The 19,471-nt window shown below is 46.5% G+C and overlaps 1 protein-coding gene across 6 annotated transcripts in view; it reads left to right on the forward strand.

Moving 5' to 3' along the window:
• Positions 1 to 1,839: 1,839 nt before the first annotated feature.
• Positions 1,840 to 19,471, forward strand: part of WFDC1 (WAP four-disulfide core domain 1) — an 84,030-nt gene continuing 66,398 nt past the window's right edge. For 5 of the 6 annotated variants that reach the window (XM_019978932.2, XM_019978933.2, XM_070770390.1 and 2 more), the window contains exon 1: positions 2,697 to 2,770. In XM_019978932.2, coding sequence (XP_019834491.2) covers positions 2,712 to 2,770 — 59 coding nt within the window. In that variant the 5' untranslated portion in view covers positions 2,697 to 2,711. Of the gene's footprint in view, positions 2,033 to 2,696; positions 2,771 to 19,471 lie in introns of those variants that run through there. The other variant, XM_070770393.1, reaches the window with a different exon arrangement.

Raw genomic sequence — 19,471 nt, forward strand, 5'->3', positions numbered from 1 at the left:
ACAGTTTCTGCTACAAAGCAAGCACATGCCATTGCTTCTGAATGCCAGGCAGCTGAGTCCTTTCACTTGGAGGAGGAATCGCTCCCCCTCCCCTCAAGGAGACAAGATGTTTTACATATTTTGATTGGGAGATTACAGAACAGAACACGTGCTAGGGTCTCAGCTCCCCCCACCCTCCAGGTGCTTGTAACTTTTTATTATGACATTTTAAAAACAAGCAGAAAAATTGCTAGACCGGTACAATGAACATCTCTATTCCCTGCCTAGGCTCATAACTGCTAGTATTTGGTCATATTGACTTTATATATGAATATATATTTTTTTTTTCTGAAACACTGCAAAATGAACTACAGACACTGTGGCAATTCACGTTGAATTCTTCAACATAGACAGTCAGAAAAATAATTTTATACATAATCAAAAAACTCATCATCACACCAAACACAATTAGTAAGAATTAACAAAAATTCCCTAACATCAGCTGATAGTCTGTAATCAAATGTCCATCTCCAAAATGTCTTTTATAGTGTTTTTTCAGACCAACATCCAATGAAAGATCACATGGCATTGGTGGATTATGTTTCTTTACTGTTTCAATTTCCAACAGTGTTCTGTTCTCCCTGCTCCTTGCCCCAACCCCCCATGACACTGGTTTTTTAAAGTGATCAGTCCAGTTGTTGGTGTAAACTGTTTGCTTCTCTTTCTAGATTTACCGCATGGTTGCCAGGTGACCTTCTCCCCCTACTCTTTCTGGAAATTAGGTCTAAAGGATTGATAACATTTGGGTTAAACAGTTTGGGCAAAAATGCTTTATAGGTTAGTTCCAGATGCTTGGTGCACCACCAGGGACGATGCCAAGACGTGGGGTGAGTGGTCGGCACAGCTAGTCAGACGAGGCTAGAAAGGCAAACAGGAGTCAGAGAGAACACGGCTTTGAATGCTGGGTTGGCACTTGGATCTTAATCAAAAGGCCTTCCAGTTATTTAAAAAAAAAAAAAAAAATCAGAGAAGAATATGACCAGATCTGACCTGTGGTAGGATGCAAAGACCAGATGAAGAAAAAGATGAGGCAGGGACCCCAGTTAGGACACCACGGAAAGAGGGCAGGAGGCAGAGGGCAAGGACCCGAACAGAGTACGCGGGCAGATCTAGACGAGATTCAGGAGGAGGTTGGCAGGAGGTGCTTGGGGAGTGGAGGAGTGGGAGGAGGCTACAGTGACCCCGAAATTTCCCGTTGGGTGACGGAGCAGATGGTGGGGGAGGGGGCTGTAGCCCAGCTAGAAAGCGATGGAGAAGTTTAGGGGAGAGAGGATGTCAGCTGGAGCTTGCTAGTTAAGGGCGCCCAGGTGCAGGTGTTTGGGAATTTGGGTCCAGAGCCCCGTGAGTCTCGTCAGACGCCCCCCACCTCCCAGGAAGCTGAGTCTCGTCAGATGCCCCCCACCTCCCAGGAAGCGGAAGTGGCCCCTGGAATGGAGGACGGGAGGCAGGTGAGGGGTGATCCAGCAGGCCAGGCTGGCTTGAATTTCCTCTGGGTTCCAGGAGATGGGAGGGAGGACGCGGAGCAGCTAGGGAGCCTGGGAGGCCTGGGCCTTCGAGGGAAAGTTCCCGGATAAGAAGCCGGAAGTGAGTGGGGATTGGCCTTGAAGGGAGCGGAAGCGGGCTGGAACTGTGAACTCCCTGCCTGGTCACGGGGTCATGGCCAGATTTTCCTCCTGCCAAGAGAACCCCCGGGAGAGCCTGAGGACCACCCCCCGGCCCCCGAGGGCATTGTATGGGGACAGAGGCCCTTACGGAGTTCCCCGGGGATTCTGAACAACAAGCAGCCTGGCCGAGTCTGTGTGGCTTGGCCAACAAAAGGACCTCGGGGGTCGCCGCCCATCGTCAGGCCGCAGGTTACGTCCTGTAAAGGGGTGAAGGGGGGAGTCTTAGAGGGCCTCTCCTGCACCCCCAACCCCCCGGGAACATTGGAACTTGCATAGCTGCCCCTAAGACGCGTGCTCCAAAGCCTCCACAGAGAAAGATGCTGTTCCAGGTTTGTTCGGGGGTCACAGGCCAAGCGGGCTCTCTCTCCCACTCTGAAGTGAGAAGGGTCTCTGCTAGACGGGGTCGGGAGTTGCCTGTGAGGCCCCCCAACTTCTTGCTCCCCGTTGCACCCTTTATTTGACAGGCCAGCTCTCCACCCTCTGTGGTTGGGGAGCTCTGCCTGGTACCCACTGGGCTCTTGGGTACCTGGCAGGACAGCCAGGTAGCTATGCAGAGGGGAATGGGCTGGAGTTTTGGTCGGGTCCACAGCGCGTGGTGCGTTCTCCCCAGCGTCATGCTGCAGGGGTGAAAATGCCAATGGCAGGAGCTGAGAACTGGGAGCCCAGGAGGCCCCTGTTGGCAGTTGGGAGCCTCCAGGGTGGGCACAGGGAGGGAGAGAAGCAGGCCCACGGTCTGGTGGTCTGACCTTAGGAGGCCTCCTCTCCTGGAAACTCCAGCTTCTGAAGTGTGCCCAACCCCGCCCCACATCAAAGATATTCTTTGCTTTGTGCAAAACCATTATTGTGGTTTGGCAATATTTTGACAGGAAGGAGCTTGTTGATTTTAGGATGGGTCTGACTCCTTGGTGTGCTCTGTACGTGATTCAGATAGGCGTCTTCAAAATGGACAAGAAAGACTCAGGTTGGTTGGTTTGTTTTGGCTTTTTACTTTATTCATTTTTTAAAAAAATGGATAATTGCTTTACAGTCTTCTGTTGGTTTCTGCTGTACAGTGACGTGAATCAGCTGTAAGTATACATATATCCCCTCCTTCTCCAGCCTCCCCTCCCACCTTCCCTCCACTCCACCCTGACAGACTGGGGTTGATGTGCTGAAATATTTTGGGTGTGACTGGTCAGTGAGCAGATACAAATGTTAAGCATCAAAATCTATATTCATAGCAATTGTCTTTTCCTCATGATTTGGAGGCTTTGTTTTCACAACTGTGGATATTTTAGTTGGTGTATGAGAACCTTGAGGGTCCAGGAGCCTTGGGGGCCAGAAGGTTCTAGTTGAACAGGGGAGTTGGGGGAGAACTTGGGGCCTAGGAGAAGGACTGGGAGCCCAAGGTCTCTGGGAGGACAGTGGCAGAGGGAAGGCAAAAACTCACGTCCAAGTTCAGGATGTCAGGATAGGAGCAGTTTTAGAGGAGGGAGTCCCAGTGTTCCAAGGACAAATGGCGATGTGAGGTCATGGTGGCAAGGTGCTCCCAGGACTCTCAGTAGGAAGATGACGAAAAGCTTGAGAGACAGGCAGATGGATGCCTCTGAGTCCTTTCAATATCACACCACAGCCTCGACCAACAGGCCAGCCCGGGAGTTATTTATATTTAATTCTCTAAGGAACCTTGCCTTTGTTCGACTTTCTTATTACTATTCATTAGGGTCCAGATTCTGAAGTGAACATTCTAACCGGCAAATTTGTGTCTGGTAGAGATGAATATGATTTCTCTCTGCTAGCAAAGAAACCCACGAGGACGTGGTTGCCTTGCCCTGCAGAAGGCTCACTGGTTTTGTTTCTCACCCAGCAATCTTATCTCGATGCTCTTAGGTACCTGTAAACACTAGGTCCTCAGGTACTTCATGGATGTGCTTCACAGTCCCCTTGTTAATGAACACAATAGGTTTTCTATACGTGTTCATTCTATATTGCTACAAAAGCCTTTTTAAAAAACTTATCGAAAGTTATGTTTTGATGCCCTTTCCTAGCCAAACTTGCCTGCCAGAGCCCCAGGCATGGTAGGCCCAGGGAGCTGTTGGGACCTTTAGGGAATTTTTGGTTTTGTGCTGCCTTGATGCAAGCGGAGTAGCCCAGATCTCAGCTCAAAGTTTGTTTAGGTTGATCTGTATTTCCAGTTACCAAATTTTGTTCCAGGACTCCATTGCCATGAAACAAACCATCTCAAACTTAGTGTCATAAGATAATGAGCACTTAGTTTTTTTAGATTAATTCTTACTGGAGTGTAGTTGATTTACAACGTTGGGTTAGTTCAGGTGTACCGCAAAGTGAAACAGCTATTCATATACATATATCCGCTGTTTCTTAGATTCTTTTTCCATACAGATCATTACAGAATATTGGATAGAGTTCCTTATGCTCTACAGTAGGTTTTCTTTTTCCCCTCAGATGTTTACCTTTTTTTATGAAAAAACTTAAACCCATAAAAATTCCAATATGCAAACATAAGCAGTTGTATAATGAACCAGCATTTACCCATTACACATTAACAATTAACAACTATAATATACGGTAGCTTCTAATTACTTATCTATTTTATATGTAGTAGTGTGTATATGTCAGTCCTGGTCCCCCAATTTATTTGTCCCCCAACCCCCAAGAACACTTTATTATGCATAGGAATGAATCATGGATTCTGTGGGTCAGGAATTTGGATGCAGGACTATTGTAGGATTAGATAAGACAATACATGTATCCAGCATAAAATAAGCAGTCAAGGTTCAAAAGTATTCTTAGTGGTATTATTGCTAGTAACTTTATAAAAAAGATAACTGATCAAAGGTTATGCAGTTGTACAAAAAAGGCAAATTATAGAATCACAGAGAAAGTTTAAAAAAGAAAATAACTGGGTCTTGATTGCTTCTGATGTCCTCACAACAGCATCTTATGTTTAAGTGTGTGTGTGTGTTATCGCTAGGGAAAAAATCTCATAATTTGCTCTCATGCCTTTTAAGAGCTGTTTGCTCCAGACATATTCTGCCTTCCTGGAGATTTTGAAAATCTAGGGCAGTGATTTCCTTAGAGGGGAGTGAGAAGGTCACTAGAAAACTGTGCTGTCCCGGGGATCTTCAATATTCTAGAACAAGCACTCAGTTGGGCAAGGTTGAGAAGCTAAAAGCAATAAAATAATTGACCTGATTAAAAAAAAACAAAACACTGCAGAAGCATTGTTCTCTGCTGGAACACAAAAACATTTGTTATCCTAAAAAGAAATGTTTCTTTGACTGGCTTTGCTGTCAGCAGAAATTTTGCCTTTTGTGCCCAATACCCTTCCTAGCTAGATAAATAGGAAGGACAGACAGAACTATCAGTTGTGTATTTAGAGCAAGTCTGGTTGGGCAGACAGCGCTGCGGAGCGGGGTGATGGTCCACTTATCCAGTCAACGTGACACACAGACCCCCCGGCAGTCTGGGTCTCGGGAGCAGGGCTGGCCTGGGTCTGATGTGCTAAGATTGTGTCTTGCTCTGTCGCAGAGGGTAAAGTTGGGTTGGAGCTGGAAGTTTGTCAGTTTTGTTCCCGGCATAAGGACTGGCATGGAATGGCCGTACAATGGCATTGGTTGGATGGATAAACAGAGGAATTAAGTGGAGTTGGAGACATTTCCTGACCCCTGAGCTCCTGGGCGTGTGCTTGGGAGCCATGTGCCTGCATGCTTCATCATGTCCAACTCTTTGCAGCTCCATGGACTGCAACCTCCTCTGCAACAGCCAAGCTCCTCTGTGCATTGGAATTTTCCAGGCAAGAGTGCTGGAATGGGTTGCCATTTCCTACTCCCAGAGATCTTTTTGACCCAGGGATCAAAGCCACGTCTCCTACATTGGCAGGCAGATTCCTTATCACTGAGCCACCTGGGAGCCATGACCGGAATCCAAAGAAAAGGACACATTTTGGTCATTTTTCTGCACTCCATGTAGGGTTTACCTGGCTGACAATAAGAGTATTTATTAAGACCCACCATCTCTTCCCTAGAAATGCGGTGCTGGCATTGCCGAAAATAATATTTATTTTATTTCAAAAAATTTTCCATGTTTTCTAAATTTTCTAGAATGAGCATGTGTTGTTTTCACATACTCCTACAAAATTTACGACTGTGTACAAGGAAGCCAAGTGCACATTCTCCTCTTAACAAAGAATCACTGTTCTTACTTTCTTGTGACTATTTCTGGATCCTTTCCGACACATTTTTCATCATATGCTAGAAGGCTTGTTGCACACTCTTTTGTGACTTCAGTTAGCCCCAACAGCAGCTTCGAGATGAGGGCTTTTCATACTGTCTTTTTACAAATATGGCAGCAGAAGCTCAGAGAGGTTAAGCAACTTGTCTGAGGCCACACAGCAGTCAGGGGCTTGAGGGTCTGACATCAGAGTCCATGCCCTTAAGCACCCTTCTATACTGTTTCATCCTTGGAAACATAATATAGCAAAATTAATTTGCAAGTGTATTTTTTGTGATTTAAAAGGGAGTTTTTTTTGTTTTTTTTTTTTAATGGGTAAAAGTAAGGATGACAGCTGACTGATAGGTGCAGAGGACCTGGTGACTTTTCCTGCAGACCTGGCCCAGGTGCGTTCAGAGTCCTAGCTCCAACAGTCCAGGGATGCCCAAGAGGCTAAAGGGCAGAGGAATGGCTCTGCCTTAAGTCTTGAACCCCGTGTCCTCTCTGTCTCCTGGAAGTCTTCCCAGAGGGTCAGCAACCACTTTGATACCATCAGGATCTATTCTCCAAGCCATGAGCATAGAATTTCATTTCTCTGTGGTAAGAATTTAATTGCTTTCAGTTGTACCATCTTACTCCAGCTGCAGGTGTTGAGAGCTTTGAAGATTAAAGTATGCAGAGATATTAATTATTTAAGGAAAAGCATTTGAACTTGAGACAGAATAAACGTAAATTTAAAAAGCAAGAGGTCCAAATTGTCGAATACTGCTGGCGCACACTTCCTGCTTGACAAAAATGTAGCTGACACGTTGCACGATGCTTTATAATTTACTAACTTTCACAGCGTAGTTAAGTCTTATGTGATTTGGGAGGTCTCGGATATGATTGCATCACTCCGTTCTCACGGATAAGGATGTCAAGACCCAGAGAGGCTGAGCACCTGGCCCAGGGTCACACAGCTTCATAGAAGACCAGAACAGGAATTTGACCCCAAGTTTAAAGTTTCTATGGTTTTTAGGTCCACTATTCCTTTGGGGCTGGTTCAGTACAAAAATATATTCATTCCAATAGAAAGCATTCAGTGAGCCTCTTTTTGAATCTAGCTTTTTCTATGCATGATGCATTGATATGAGGTTGAGAAACAACCATTTGCAGATGTATTTAGAAATAAAAATAATCCCATGGTGTCACTGGGGATGCTTAAGTGACCAGAAATTACGCAGAAGACTTGCTATTGCCTTGGGTGGAACGTAGACTCTTAGTTATGGAATCGGTCGATGGTGACAGCACCATAATGAGGCCACTGAATGAGTACCCAGCAGCCTGATTCCAATCCTTGTGTATGTGGGGAAGCCAGATTTCCATTTGCACTTAAAATCATCAAGCCCCATTGTCTTCCCAGCTCAAAGTTATTAAACGCCTGGGGTTGATGTAATTTTTAGAGAATGTGATGGTAACTGTTGCTTAATGGGGTAAAATTTGTGGTTGTGGTTAAGCATTAAGCATTGGGTAATTGGACAGGCCCAAGCAGAAACCCCAGCTCGGCCTCCTCCCAGCATCACTCAGGTGGAAGGCGTCACTTCCCGAGCTAAGGCTCTGTCCCCTTGTCGCCTCAATGGGATAAGGGTAGTGTCTCCAACATAGCAGTGTCGTGCATGGAGGCTTGCCAGGTGCCTCCTGGGTTCATGGCAAGCAATCAGTAAACATTGCCAAGGGTAGTGGCCTTGTGGGTGTGTGCATGTACATGCATGTCTTTTAAAGCCCTGAGAATGGCTAGAAATGGGATCTGAGGGACCTGACTTCTCATTTCCATGGAGTGCACTGATGATTCTAAAATCTGGGCAAGTTGTTTACCTTCTTTGTGCTTCCCCGTCTATGAAATGGACTTAACCTAGATTATCTGTACATTTCCTGTCTATGTAAGATATTCTTAGAGTCTGTACTCCTTGTGCCAGTTTATACAGATGATAAAGCCTTGCTGGTGGAGAAAGAGCTGGTCACCAGCATGGATTGGCTGGAAGGGAATGGGAGGCGTGTTGGGGACTGTGGCGAACTTGGGCAGCTGAGTCCCGTTCAAAGGGGTCACCACCACTCAGAAACAGCTGCCTGCTGCCGCATGGGAGGATGGACTCCACATAGCCAGACTTCCTTGTTTATTCACAACTGGCCAGAACATAGAATTTTAACACAAAACTTCTGTAATTTTTGAATGCTGACAGCTAATTAAAAAAAAAAGTCAATACCTGACATCCCAAAGAAAACTGTCTGAATGTCCAATTCAGACTTGGCCCATGTTAGTGGCCTGTGGACCAGCCGCATCTCCAGGCCAGCACAATTCCCAGGCAAGATCACTCTGAGGACCGGGTGATCTTTTCTTTTAGTGTTTTCTTTTAATATGAAGACCCAGATGATAGTCTTGCTGACACCAAGAAGGAGATGGAAAAGGTCCCTGTTCTTGAAATGGTTCACCTGTTTTTAGCTCTCTGGGCTCAATGTGGTTGATTACATCACCCTGCAGGGCTGCTCTTCTGGAAAAGGGCTTCAGGGGAGCCCCCTAAGTCTTCCTCAACCCCTCGATTTGCACCATTTATGGTGGAGACTCAGACCTCCTTGCACCCACAGAGGGTCTCCCACCTCAGTCTGTTACCATACATTTTTTCATGGTACAGATGAACTTCAGAGTTCTTTGAAGTGTTTCTTTAAAAATTTTATATAAATACAAATATATCTGTCAATTACATAGATAAAAAAATACATATCCTAAAGTTTACTATTTGAACCATTTTCAAGTGTTAAAGAATTTAAGAAGTGGTTTTAAAAAATTTTACGTTCTGTAAAATCAAGTATGTTCACATTATTGTGTGACCATCACCACCATCCATCTCCAGACTTTTTTCACTTGTGAAACTGAAACTCTGTCCCCATGAAATGGTACCTCCCACTCTGCCCTCCCCCAGCCACTGGCACCCACCATTGGACTTTCTGTCTCTATGAATTTGACTACCCTGAGTACCTCTTGTGAGTGGAATTGTATAGTGTTTGTCCTTTTGTATCTGGCTTCTTTCACTTAAAACATTGTCTTCAAGGTTCATCCACGCTGCAGCATGTGTCAGAATTTCCTTTTTAAAGGCTGCATGATATTCCATTGTATGTATGTATGTATGTATATGCCACATTTTGCTTATTCATTTGTCCATTGATGGACACTTAGGTTGGTCTTTTGGCTGTTGTGAACAGTGCCGCTACACACAGGGGTGTGTAAATATTAGTTCATTTTCAGTACTTTTGGATATATACCCAGATGTGGAATTGCTGGATGATGTAGTAATTCCGTGTTTAATTTTTTGAGAAACCTCCCTACTGTTTTCCAAAGCAGCTGCAACATTTTACATTATTTCCAGCAGTGCACAAGGGTTCCCATTTCTCCATATCCTCACCAACACTTGCTGTTTTCTGGTTTTTGACTTTTAAAATTTAATATTAGCCATGTTAATGGATGTAGTGGGCAGCTTTTTTTAAGAGCTCAAAATAAGGGGAAGAGGATAAAACATGAGGAGCCTGCAAGGTAGAAAGTCCTTAAGAAGAAGTGGTGTGAAGGGCTCCATCACGTGCAGCAGGTGCTCCAGAGCCACACTGTCCAGTAAACTCGAGCAGAAGCCCAGTGTCTCTATTGCATGTGCTCATGTCAAGCGCCTGGTTGCACATGTAGTGGCTGCCATCTTGGACAGTGCAGATCTAGAACATTCCATCATCACAAGTTCTGTTGACTGGCTCGTGCTGCTATGACATTCACAAAAAAGTGTGTACACAAATATATCTCATTTTGATGTTCAGGACTCCAGTCCTGGCCCTGGTTGGTGACTTGATCGAAGTTATGTAGCATCTGGGTAGCAGAATTGAAAAGGGAGTCCCTCCGATTCCTGCTCCAGTGTCCCCTGTTCCCTTCCACTTACCATAAAGTCATACAGTAGTACATGGAGGGCAGGTTTGGGTGGGGGGAGGAGAGGGAGTTGATGGTAAAGGATGCTGGCCCCACAGCATTTCCCAGGATTTTTTAGAGATGAGTAGGCTGTGCTTTTATTTTTGTATGTGTTCTGCTAATATTTCTTATCTAGTGGTTTATTAAAAGTACTGGACCTAGCTCCTAGCATTATATCACCTTCATGGCCTGGTGGCTCTGACAGGCTTTGGCTTTAATCAGCTTCCTGACGGTAGTGAGCTCAGGAGATTCCATGACCTCGTGTAGCCAATTCTCTCCTCTTACACAGTAATATCATGTCAGCTGGGCACATGGCTATGCTCAATAAAGACTACATTTCCCAGCCTCTCTTGCAGCTAGCTATGGTCATGTGACCAAGTTCTGGCCAATGGGCTGTCAGTGGAAGGCCAACCTGGCAGCATCTGGGGATCTATTTTAAGAGCTGGCTGGCAGGCCTGTGCCCTCTGCTTCTCCCTTATCCCTTTTTCATACTGCTATCTGTAGCTGTCACTTTGGTTCCTGAGGACAAGGTTGAATGTTAGAGATGGAGGAGAGGAGCAGAGCCACCACATAGCCCTGAACTGCTGACGTTTGGCCTTTTATGTGAAAGTGAACCAAGCTGCTCTCTAGGTTAAGTCACGTTATTTTCAGCCACTGTTACTTGCAGGCAAAACCATTTCTAACTGATGAACTTGGTGATGACAGTGGCTGACTGTATGTCAGGCCCTCTCTGTAAACCATTAACCCTCAGAACAGCCTTAATAAAATGGGGATTCTCAGTGGGGATGACTTGCCACCACAGGGACATTACGCACTCTCTGGAGACATTTTTGATGGTCCTGACTGTGTTGGGGTGGGGTGCTACTGATATCCCTTGGGTCAAGGCCAAGGGTGCTGCCTGACATCCTACAGTACACAGAACAGTCCGCCCCACAAGAATGATCTGGTTCCACAGATCAGTAGTACTGAGGTTGTAATGCTTTGTTTTTTGTTTTGCTTTGTTACATATAAGAAAATTGAAGCCAAAGGGCATAAACCGCTTGCCTGTGGTGACACAACATGTAAGTGACAGAGTTGAGATTCAAAACCTGGCAGTCTCAGTGCAGAGGTGCGGCTTGGTGTGCACCATGGGGGGCAAGGCACGGATCCACTGAACACACCCCACCAACCACCCTGTATGGTCCCCCCTCATCTCCAGGAGCCCAGCAGCTCCTGGCTCTACCACTCACTGAAAGAGTGGCCCTGAGCTGGTCACCTCCCCTCTGGGCACCTCCGTTTCTTCTACTATATTGGTGGGGGATGGTAAAGCCCTCATGCCTGTTGCAAGTATTGGTGAGCCCAAGGCAACACCTCTGCAGCGGTACTCTGACCAATCAGAATGGGCTTGCCCAATATAGCACCTCCCCTGACCAATCAGAATGGACTTGAGTGTAAATCCTAGAGGCTCCAGTTGTGCAGGACAAGCCTTTTAGTTGCCAGACTGTGGAGATTTCAAGGGGGCAGGGATTTTGGAGGCTGGAATGGAGGGCACTTGGGCATTGAAGGGGGGATACTGTTTGCTAATTGGTATGGAAAGAGTTCAAGACTTCAGCAACCCACATAGTTATTCTGTTACTGCCAGCCACATGTCAGCATGAGTAGGAGATGTAGAAATCACTCAGGTTGGGAGGGAACCCAGCCTCATTTGTAAGAATGAGTCTGAAGAGCTGGTCTCCTTTATTCTCCCAAGTTATTCCGCCCATCCTGGGTTTAAAGCAATCAAAGTACACCCACCATTCAGATGAAGGATTAAAGGTGAGAGGTGACTGCCCGATGAGCTCTGCCTAAGATCAGGAACTTCGCTTGTGATATAATTCGTTTCATTCCCACAGTTGTCCTGGGAAGCAGGAAAGGGGTGATGGTTATTATTTGCTCCCATTTTAAAGATGAGGAAACTGAGCCCCAGAGAAACTTGGTACTGCTTCCAGGATTTTGTAGCTGGTAAGTGATTTCAGGAGTTTATTCATACAACCACTCAGTTGAAGGCAAGGAGTAGGATTTGGAGGCCCGTGGCCATCTCCAGTTTATGCAGAGGGGAACTTTTAACAGAAAGAAACAGGGGAACGATCTGGCCTCAAGTGCATTCGGGTTGCTGAGTTCGCTCAGTTGGCCTCAGCACCTAAGTTCACCAGGGCCTCAGACTGACGTATCCCGTTTCTGTTTCCTGCTGCCTTCCTCACCTTGACCCCTCGGACCCCCTTTGCACTCCCAGCGTGGCTCCCTGTCAGCACCAGCCCAGGGTCCTCCTGCCCCGTCCTTCACACTCCCTAGCACATTTGAGCCACCTCTGGATTAGGAAGGCGCTAATGATTTGATATCTTAGTCTGGGATTTAATTGACCTTTTAGCTAAGTTGGAAAAATTCCGTCTCTCAAATAGCTCTTTTATCTCCCGGCCCCTGCCACCACTTTAATTATACTAAGTCCTCATCAGATGCCTCAAATGAAAGAGGGGAAAAAAGGCAAGAAGACAGGACGCTGGGACAGGCTGAGTTTCATTTCTAGACCACTTGGAACTCAATTGCTTGTTATCACCCTCTGAATCACTAGCTTTTACCTGGAGATTAAAAGGTATCCCCTGAGACTACTTGAAATGAACAATAAGGCGTACAGGAGCTTAATCTTCTCAATGGTCATGAAGCCTGGGTTTTATGGGACATTGCCTCCTCCAGCTTCCAATTTCCCATCTCAGGCCATCCATTCCCTTGGCAAAAATGGTGCCCTGGGAAAATTCACACCTCCACAAAGTGGTTAATGGTGCGTGTGACAGTTTCAAAACCATAACTAGAATGACATGTTCCCAACATTAAATTAACCTTCGGTGGAAGGACACCACTGACTAGACTTGGAACTTTTGAGTTCCAGATGCCCTCAGGGCGAATACTTCTGTTCCATTCATCCATCTGTCCATCCACCCCTTCCCTCCTTCCTCTCTCTTTCAATAAAATTGAATACCTTTAAAGTTTTTGCTTTTAATACAAATTATAAATCTTAAAACTTTAACATCTGTATCTTTCATAAAATTGGAAAAGCCACAAGTTGAAACAGCCTACTAATACATAATTCAAGAACAATTATATAGAGAGAACACATGTTTAATACAACTCTTTTATAACCAGTGTGGTGTCACAGAACCCAGACATGCAATTTCTTAGGGTTTGAAGGAGTCTAACAGGGCTTGATCTTCTGAGGGCTGATACAACTTAGCTGTATGAGTTTTGGATTAAGAAACATCAGTGCTAATCAGATGTTTATCTTTAGCTGTCCGTATTTACCGACCTCTGAGAGTTGATGATGGACAGGGAAGCCTGGTGTGCTGCAGTCCATGGAGTTGCAAAGAGTTGGACATGACTGAGAGACTGAACTGATTTACCAACTGGGATGGGTTTTGATAAAAGGTGATGGACCCAGGGTGAGAAAACCTGGGTTTTCTCTGCAGTGGCTGCAGCAATTCTAACTGGTGTCTAATAAACACTCATAAGCCAGGCACTCTGCTGACTGCTTTCCAGGCTTTATTTTACTTAGTCCACCCCACGACTCAATGTAAGAGATGCTATTACTGCCCCATCTTACAGATGAAGACGTTGAGGTTTGGGGGCCAGGAACTTGCCCACAAACTTGCCCACCTGGCTTCCCAGGTGGCACTATTGGTAAAGAACACGCCTGCCAATGCAGGAGACTCAAGAGAGGTGGGTTCGATCCCTTAGTCAGGAAGATCCCCTGGAGGAGGAAATGGCAACCCCCTCCAGTATTCTTGCCGGGAGAATCCTATGGACAGAGGAGCCTGACAGGCTACGGTCTCAGTTCAGTTCAGATCAGTCGCTCAGTCGTGTCTGACTCTTTGCAACCCCATGAATCGCAGCATGCCAGGCCTCCCTGTCCATCACCATCTCCCGGAGTTCACTCAAACTCACGTCCATCGAGTCGGTGATGCCATCCAGCCATCTCATCCTCTCTTGTCCCCTTCTCCTCCTGCCCCCAATCCCTCCCAGCATCAGAGTCTTTTCCAATGAGTCAACTCTTCACATGAGGTGGCCAAAGTACTGGAGTTTCAGCTTTAGCATCATTCCTTCCAAAGAAATCCCAGGGCTGATCTCCTTCAGAATGGACTGGTTGGATCTCCTTGCAGTCCAAGGGACTCTCAAGAGTCTTCTCCAACACCACAGTTCAAAAGCATCAATTCTTCGGTGCTCAGCCTTCTTCACAGTCCAACTCTCACATCCATACATGACCACTGGAAAAACCATAGCCTTGACTAGACGGACCTTTGTTGGCAAAGTAATGTCTCTGCTTTTCAATATGCTATCTAGGTTGGTCATAACTTTTCTTCCAAGGAGTAAGCGTCAGTCTATAGGGTTGCAAAGAGTCGGGCACGACTGAAGCGACTTAGCACACAGGCACGCAGCTTGCCCACAAATAGGCATGCTGCTATTACATTGCTTTGTAACCTTGGACCATTTGTTAGTGAAATTCTTAAATTGTTGTTCAGTCACTAAGTCGTGTCTGACTCCTGGCAACCCCATGGACTACAGCACACCAGGCTCAGCTGTCCTCGGCTATCTCCCAGAGTTTGCTCAAACTCCTGTCCGTTGAGTCGGTGATGCTATCTAACCATCTCATTCTCTGTTGCCCCCTTCTCCTCCTGCCCTCGATCTTTCCCAACATCAGGGTTTTTCCAGTGAGTTAGCTCTTTGCATCAAATGGCCAAAGTATTGGAACTTCAACTTCCGCATCAGTTCTTCCAATGACTATTCAGGGTTGATTTCCTTTAGGATTGACTGGTTTGATCTTGCAGTCCAAGGGACTTCTCCAGCAGCACAATTTGAAAACATCAGTTCTTCAGCACTCAGCCTTCTTTATAGTCCAACTTTCAAATCCGTACATGACTACTGGAAAAGCTATAGGACCTTTGTTGGCAAAGTGATGTCTCTGCTTTTTAATACGCTGTCTAGGTTTGTCATAGCTTTATATGGCTCTAAAAATGTAGGTCAGACTTTGACCTTGGCAGCTCCCAGGCAGAGTATAGCCTGCAGGAGAGTTTTGGGTTGGCCTTCACTGAGTTATTAAAATAATGTGAATGACGTGGAGTTTGGAAGAGTTAGTTTGGGAAACAGCAGTATCTGCTACACTGAACTCAGCCACCGTAGGGCCTGGCAATTCCACTCCTAACTTTTCCCGGAAGATGGTGAATACCGCTGCCAACCAAAAACTTGCAGACCAGAAGAGTGTCCCTGGCAGCTCCATTTGGAGTAGCCCAAACATGAAACTATCCAAATGCCTGTCCGCATGGGTATATTGATTCCTCTCTTGTCATATGGTAGAAAATTCTACACCAGTAAAGATGACTGACCCTCTGTATGTCAGTATGAATCTCACAAGTACCTTTGAATGAAAGAAATTAGGCATGAAAGAATATACACTGATAGATTGCTTTCATAGAAAGGACTAGAAAGGCAAAGCTAACCTTCTCTGATGGAAGTCAGAATTGAAGTTACCTTTTCAGAATGAGAGAAGGTAGTCATGTGATCAGTGAGATGGAGCGTGGGAAGGGGTTTGGGTTGCTGGCAGGGTCCCCGACTTCTCTGAGTGGTGGTTACATGAGTCCATTTGCTTTGTGGAAATTGATGAATCTCTGTGCTCTTTTTTTTTTTTTTTTAACGTAAGCCTATAATTTTTTGAAGCAGCTTTATTTGAGATATGTTACATATCTAAAATCCACCCATGTACAGTGTAAAGTTCACTGGTTTTAGTACGTTCACAGAGTTGTGCAGCCGCCGCCACGTCTGATTTTGAAGCATTCTCATCTACTCCAGCAGAAAGCTGGTACTGCCTGCCCTCATTCCCTGTGTACCCCCCACTCTCAGCCCGAGGCAGCCAATAATCTACTGTATGAGTTACACACTCTGTTTTATTGACTCTTTAAACATTAAGGTATAGTTGATTTTCAATGTTGTGTTTCAGGTGTATAGAAAAATGACTCCGTTATGTTGTGTATGTATATATGTATAAATTATGTATGTTCTTTTTCAGATTCTTTTCCATTATAGGTTATGATAACATACTGAATTTAGTTACCTGGGCTATCCATTAGGTCCTTGTTGGTTACCTACTTTTACATATAGTAGTGTGTATCTGTTAATCTCAAACCTCTAATTTGTCTCCCAACCCGTACCTTTCCTGTTTGGTAACCATCAGTTTGTCTGTGAGTGTTTCTATTTTGTAAGTATGTTCATCTGTATCGTATTTTAAATTCCACACATAAGTGATCTCAGATGATATTTGTCTTGGTCTGACTTACTTCACTTAGTATGCTAATCTCTGGGTCCATCCATGTTGATGCAGATGGCAGTATTTTGTTCTTTTTATGGCTGAGCAATACTCCATTGTATATGTGTACCACATCTTCTCTATCCATCATCTGTCAGTGGGCATTTAGGTAGGTCCCATGTCTCGGCTGTCCTAAATAGTGCTGCTATGAACATTGGGGCACATGTATCTTTTTGATTTCAGAGTATATGCCCAGAAGTGGGATTGCTGGATCATACAGTAGTTCTATTTTGAATTTTTTAAAGAACCTCCTTCCTATTTTCCATAGTGACTGCACCAAGTCACATTCCCACCAGTAGCGTAGGGGGGTTCCCTTTTCTCTACACCCTCTCCAGCATTTATTATCTGTAGAGGGTTTTATACTGTAAAGCGTGTATACAGTTATATTTCAATGAAAGCATTGCTGAAGTAGCCAATGTACCTGGCAGGAACGCACTGAGCCCCTAACTCCTGTGGTCTTACACTCGCCTGTCCTGTACATTTACATCCCCTGCCTGCGTCCTGCAGGCATTCAAATCCGTGACTTCAGGAACAGACAGTCTTGAGAGTGTTTTCCAACTGGATTATCTCTTGTTTCTCATTTCTTCTGCCTGAGAGCAGGTCTGGGTCACATCATCCTTTAATTTAGACGACACAGCGGAGATGTGTTTGACGGCCAGATGTTGAAGTGGGTCAGGTTGCTCTGTGTTCACATAAAGGCCCTCCCCGGACAGCAGGTGCCCATCTGGAGACTCCTTCACTGACTTCTCTGACTCTACTGCCCCAGGCTTGTTGCTCTGGATGAGAGAGAGACGTCAGTCCCTGTCCCCTCCCCGATGTGCCAGGTCAATAGGACGGGAACCCAGTACCAGGCTGGTCTCAGAAGGACAAGACAGCGGAGGGAGCAGAGAGCTGCATGTCTGGGCCATGGGAGGATATGAGAGCGGCGTGGACTTGAGTCCCAGTGGGTGGGGAAGAAAAGTCAGAAGGGACAGGTTGTTCCCTTGGCTGGTCCGAAATTGGCAACCAACCACTGACCATCTTCCTTTGCAACAGATATGGAAGGTAGAAACTCCCTTCCCCATTTCTCAGGTGGGGAAACTGAGGCTGCTAAGATGAACCAGGTGGCTCAGTGGTAAAGAATCTGTCTGCCAATGCAGGAGATTCAGATTTGATTTCTAGGTTGGAAAGATCCCCTGGAGAAGGAGATGTCAACCCACTCCAGTATTTCTTGCCTGGGAAATTTCATGGACAGAGGAACCTGGCGGGTTGCTGTCTATGGGGTCACAAAGAGTCACGCTGAGTGATTGAGTACACACACACACACACACACACACACAAGAACCAAGCCAGGGACTTAAGACTGCAATGATTTGTGATTTTCCCACAATTCCACAGCTGGGGTGCAGCTGGATGGTTCTCCTGGTCTCCCCTGAGCCCAACTGTGCAGCCTGGAGCTTGGCAGGGAGCTCAGCTGCAGCTGGAGCCTCCAAGGTGCCCTCATTTGCTGGGGCTTCTCTCCGCAGAGCCCCTCTTTGGGAGGTAGTCTAGCCTGGACCTCTTCAGAGCATGGCAGTCAGGCTCTGAGAGAGGGTGAGAGCTGCCAGTCTTCTTACGACCTAGGCTCACTGCATGCCTAGTCACTGCAGACCAAGCCACAGAGCGACCAAAGGTGAATGGAACAGGCACCACTACTGGGTGTTGGGAGTGGCACATGCTTGCACAGTTGGGAGGGTTTCCTGGTGGCCTGATTCGCCCGTGTCTTTCGCAGAGGGGATTTGTGGTGCAGATGTTAGGGGCTGTACTTGGAGTACCGGCTGGGTGGGAGCCCAGAGAGGGAACAATGAACTTTGGCTGGGGCAAGGGGGAAGAGAGAAGGCTTTCTGGAGGATGTGGGACCTTGTCTTGGTTGGCTCTTTAGTGCCATGATTGAAAGGGGGGGCTCTGGAGTCAGACTGCCTGGGTTCACATCCCAGTTTCAGTTGCCAAGAGCTTGAACCAATCACTTGAGCTCTCTGCCTCAATTTCCTCATCTGTGAAATGGGCATAACAGTCATCTTTGCTTCATAACCCAACAGGGTATTTCTGTAGAGCTCTCAGGACTGTGTCCAGCACATAGTGAGTTCTCAGATGTTAGCTGCCCTTGCTGTTACTGTGATTAACATCCCGGTGATAACGTGACATTGACGGTGTGGAGGATTATCCAGACTAAGAGGTATAGGAATGAGGGTGCTAAGCAGAGAGAGCAGTCTCTCTTCAATCCAAGAGCTGAGAGAACCTGATGCCCAGAAAGAATGGAAAGGAAGCCTGTATAGCAGATGGGCAGAATTTGGGGGGATGGTGGTCAGAGGCTGGAGAGGTAGGCAGGGGTAGACCAGCTAGCCTTTGTGAGGCAAAGAAAGGATTTGTGGATTTTATTTTAAGGGTAGCAGAGGCCCATTGAAGTAGGGGCCTGATGCTGTGTTGTGGTCTGGCTGCAGTGGTGGGGGTGAGCAGCGGGAGCAAGGCTGGGGTGGGTCAGTGAGTGTGGGGGCCTCTGGGTCATCCATGGCAGAGGGAAGGGGCGGGGGCCTGGTGGTGGCAGAGAGGGTGGTCGATTGGGAGGGCTTGAGCGCTGCAGGAGCAGGAGTGGCTGACACTCAGCATTTGACGGGACGCGAAGGATGGAGGAGAGGGTGGCATCCTGGGTGCCTCCTGAGTCTCTGGTCTGGGGGTCGGGATGGATCCTCTGAGGACCACCTTAGGCAGGGGATGATGATGGCTTCAGTTGTGAAGATGCTGTGTTTGCGGGACCAGTGGAGCCTCCATGCCCTGACATGTGAGCTTCTGTTGATAGAAGGAAGGACATGTAGATGGAGAGAAGAGATGCCTGTGTGCGGGGTCAGGAGGACAACGTGCGCTCTCAGGCTGCGGCCTCAGGCTCTGTCCTCAGACTGGAGAGGAATTCCGATGATGGCTACACAGGGGGCTTAAGGCACAGGAGCACAAGGAGGATGAGAAATGAGGCTGGAGAGTTATGCCAGGACCACTGCGAAGGACTCGGAGTGCCCTGGAATTTGCACGTGTGTTGAGAGCCGCAGATTACCCGCTGAGGGCTTTAAGCAGAGAAATGATGTGAGAAAATCTTTTTTTGTTGTTGTTTGGAAGGAAGCCAGAGCGCAGAGGGACCCCCACTGGTGGTGGGAGAAATTAATTCTAATGCTTTGAACCCAGATTATCAAGCCCTGTGATAAA

Source organism: Bos indicus, chromosome 18 (genome assembly GCF_029378745.1).
Source record: "Bos indicus isolate NIAB-ARS_2022 breed Sahiwal x Tharparkar chromosome 18, NIAB-ARS_B.indTharparkar_mat_pri_1.0, whole genome shotgun sequence".
NCBI lineage: Eukaryota > Metazoa > Chordata > Mammalia > Artiodactyla > Bovidae > Bos > Bos indicus.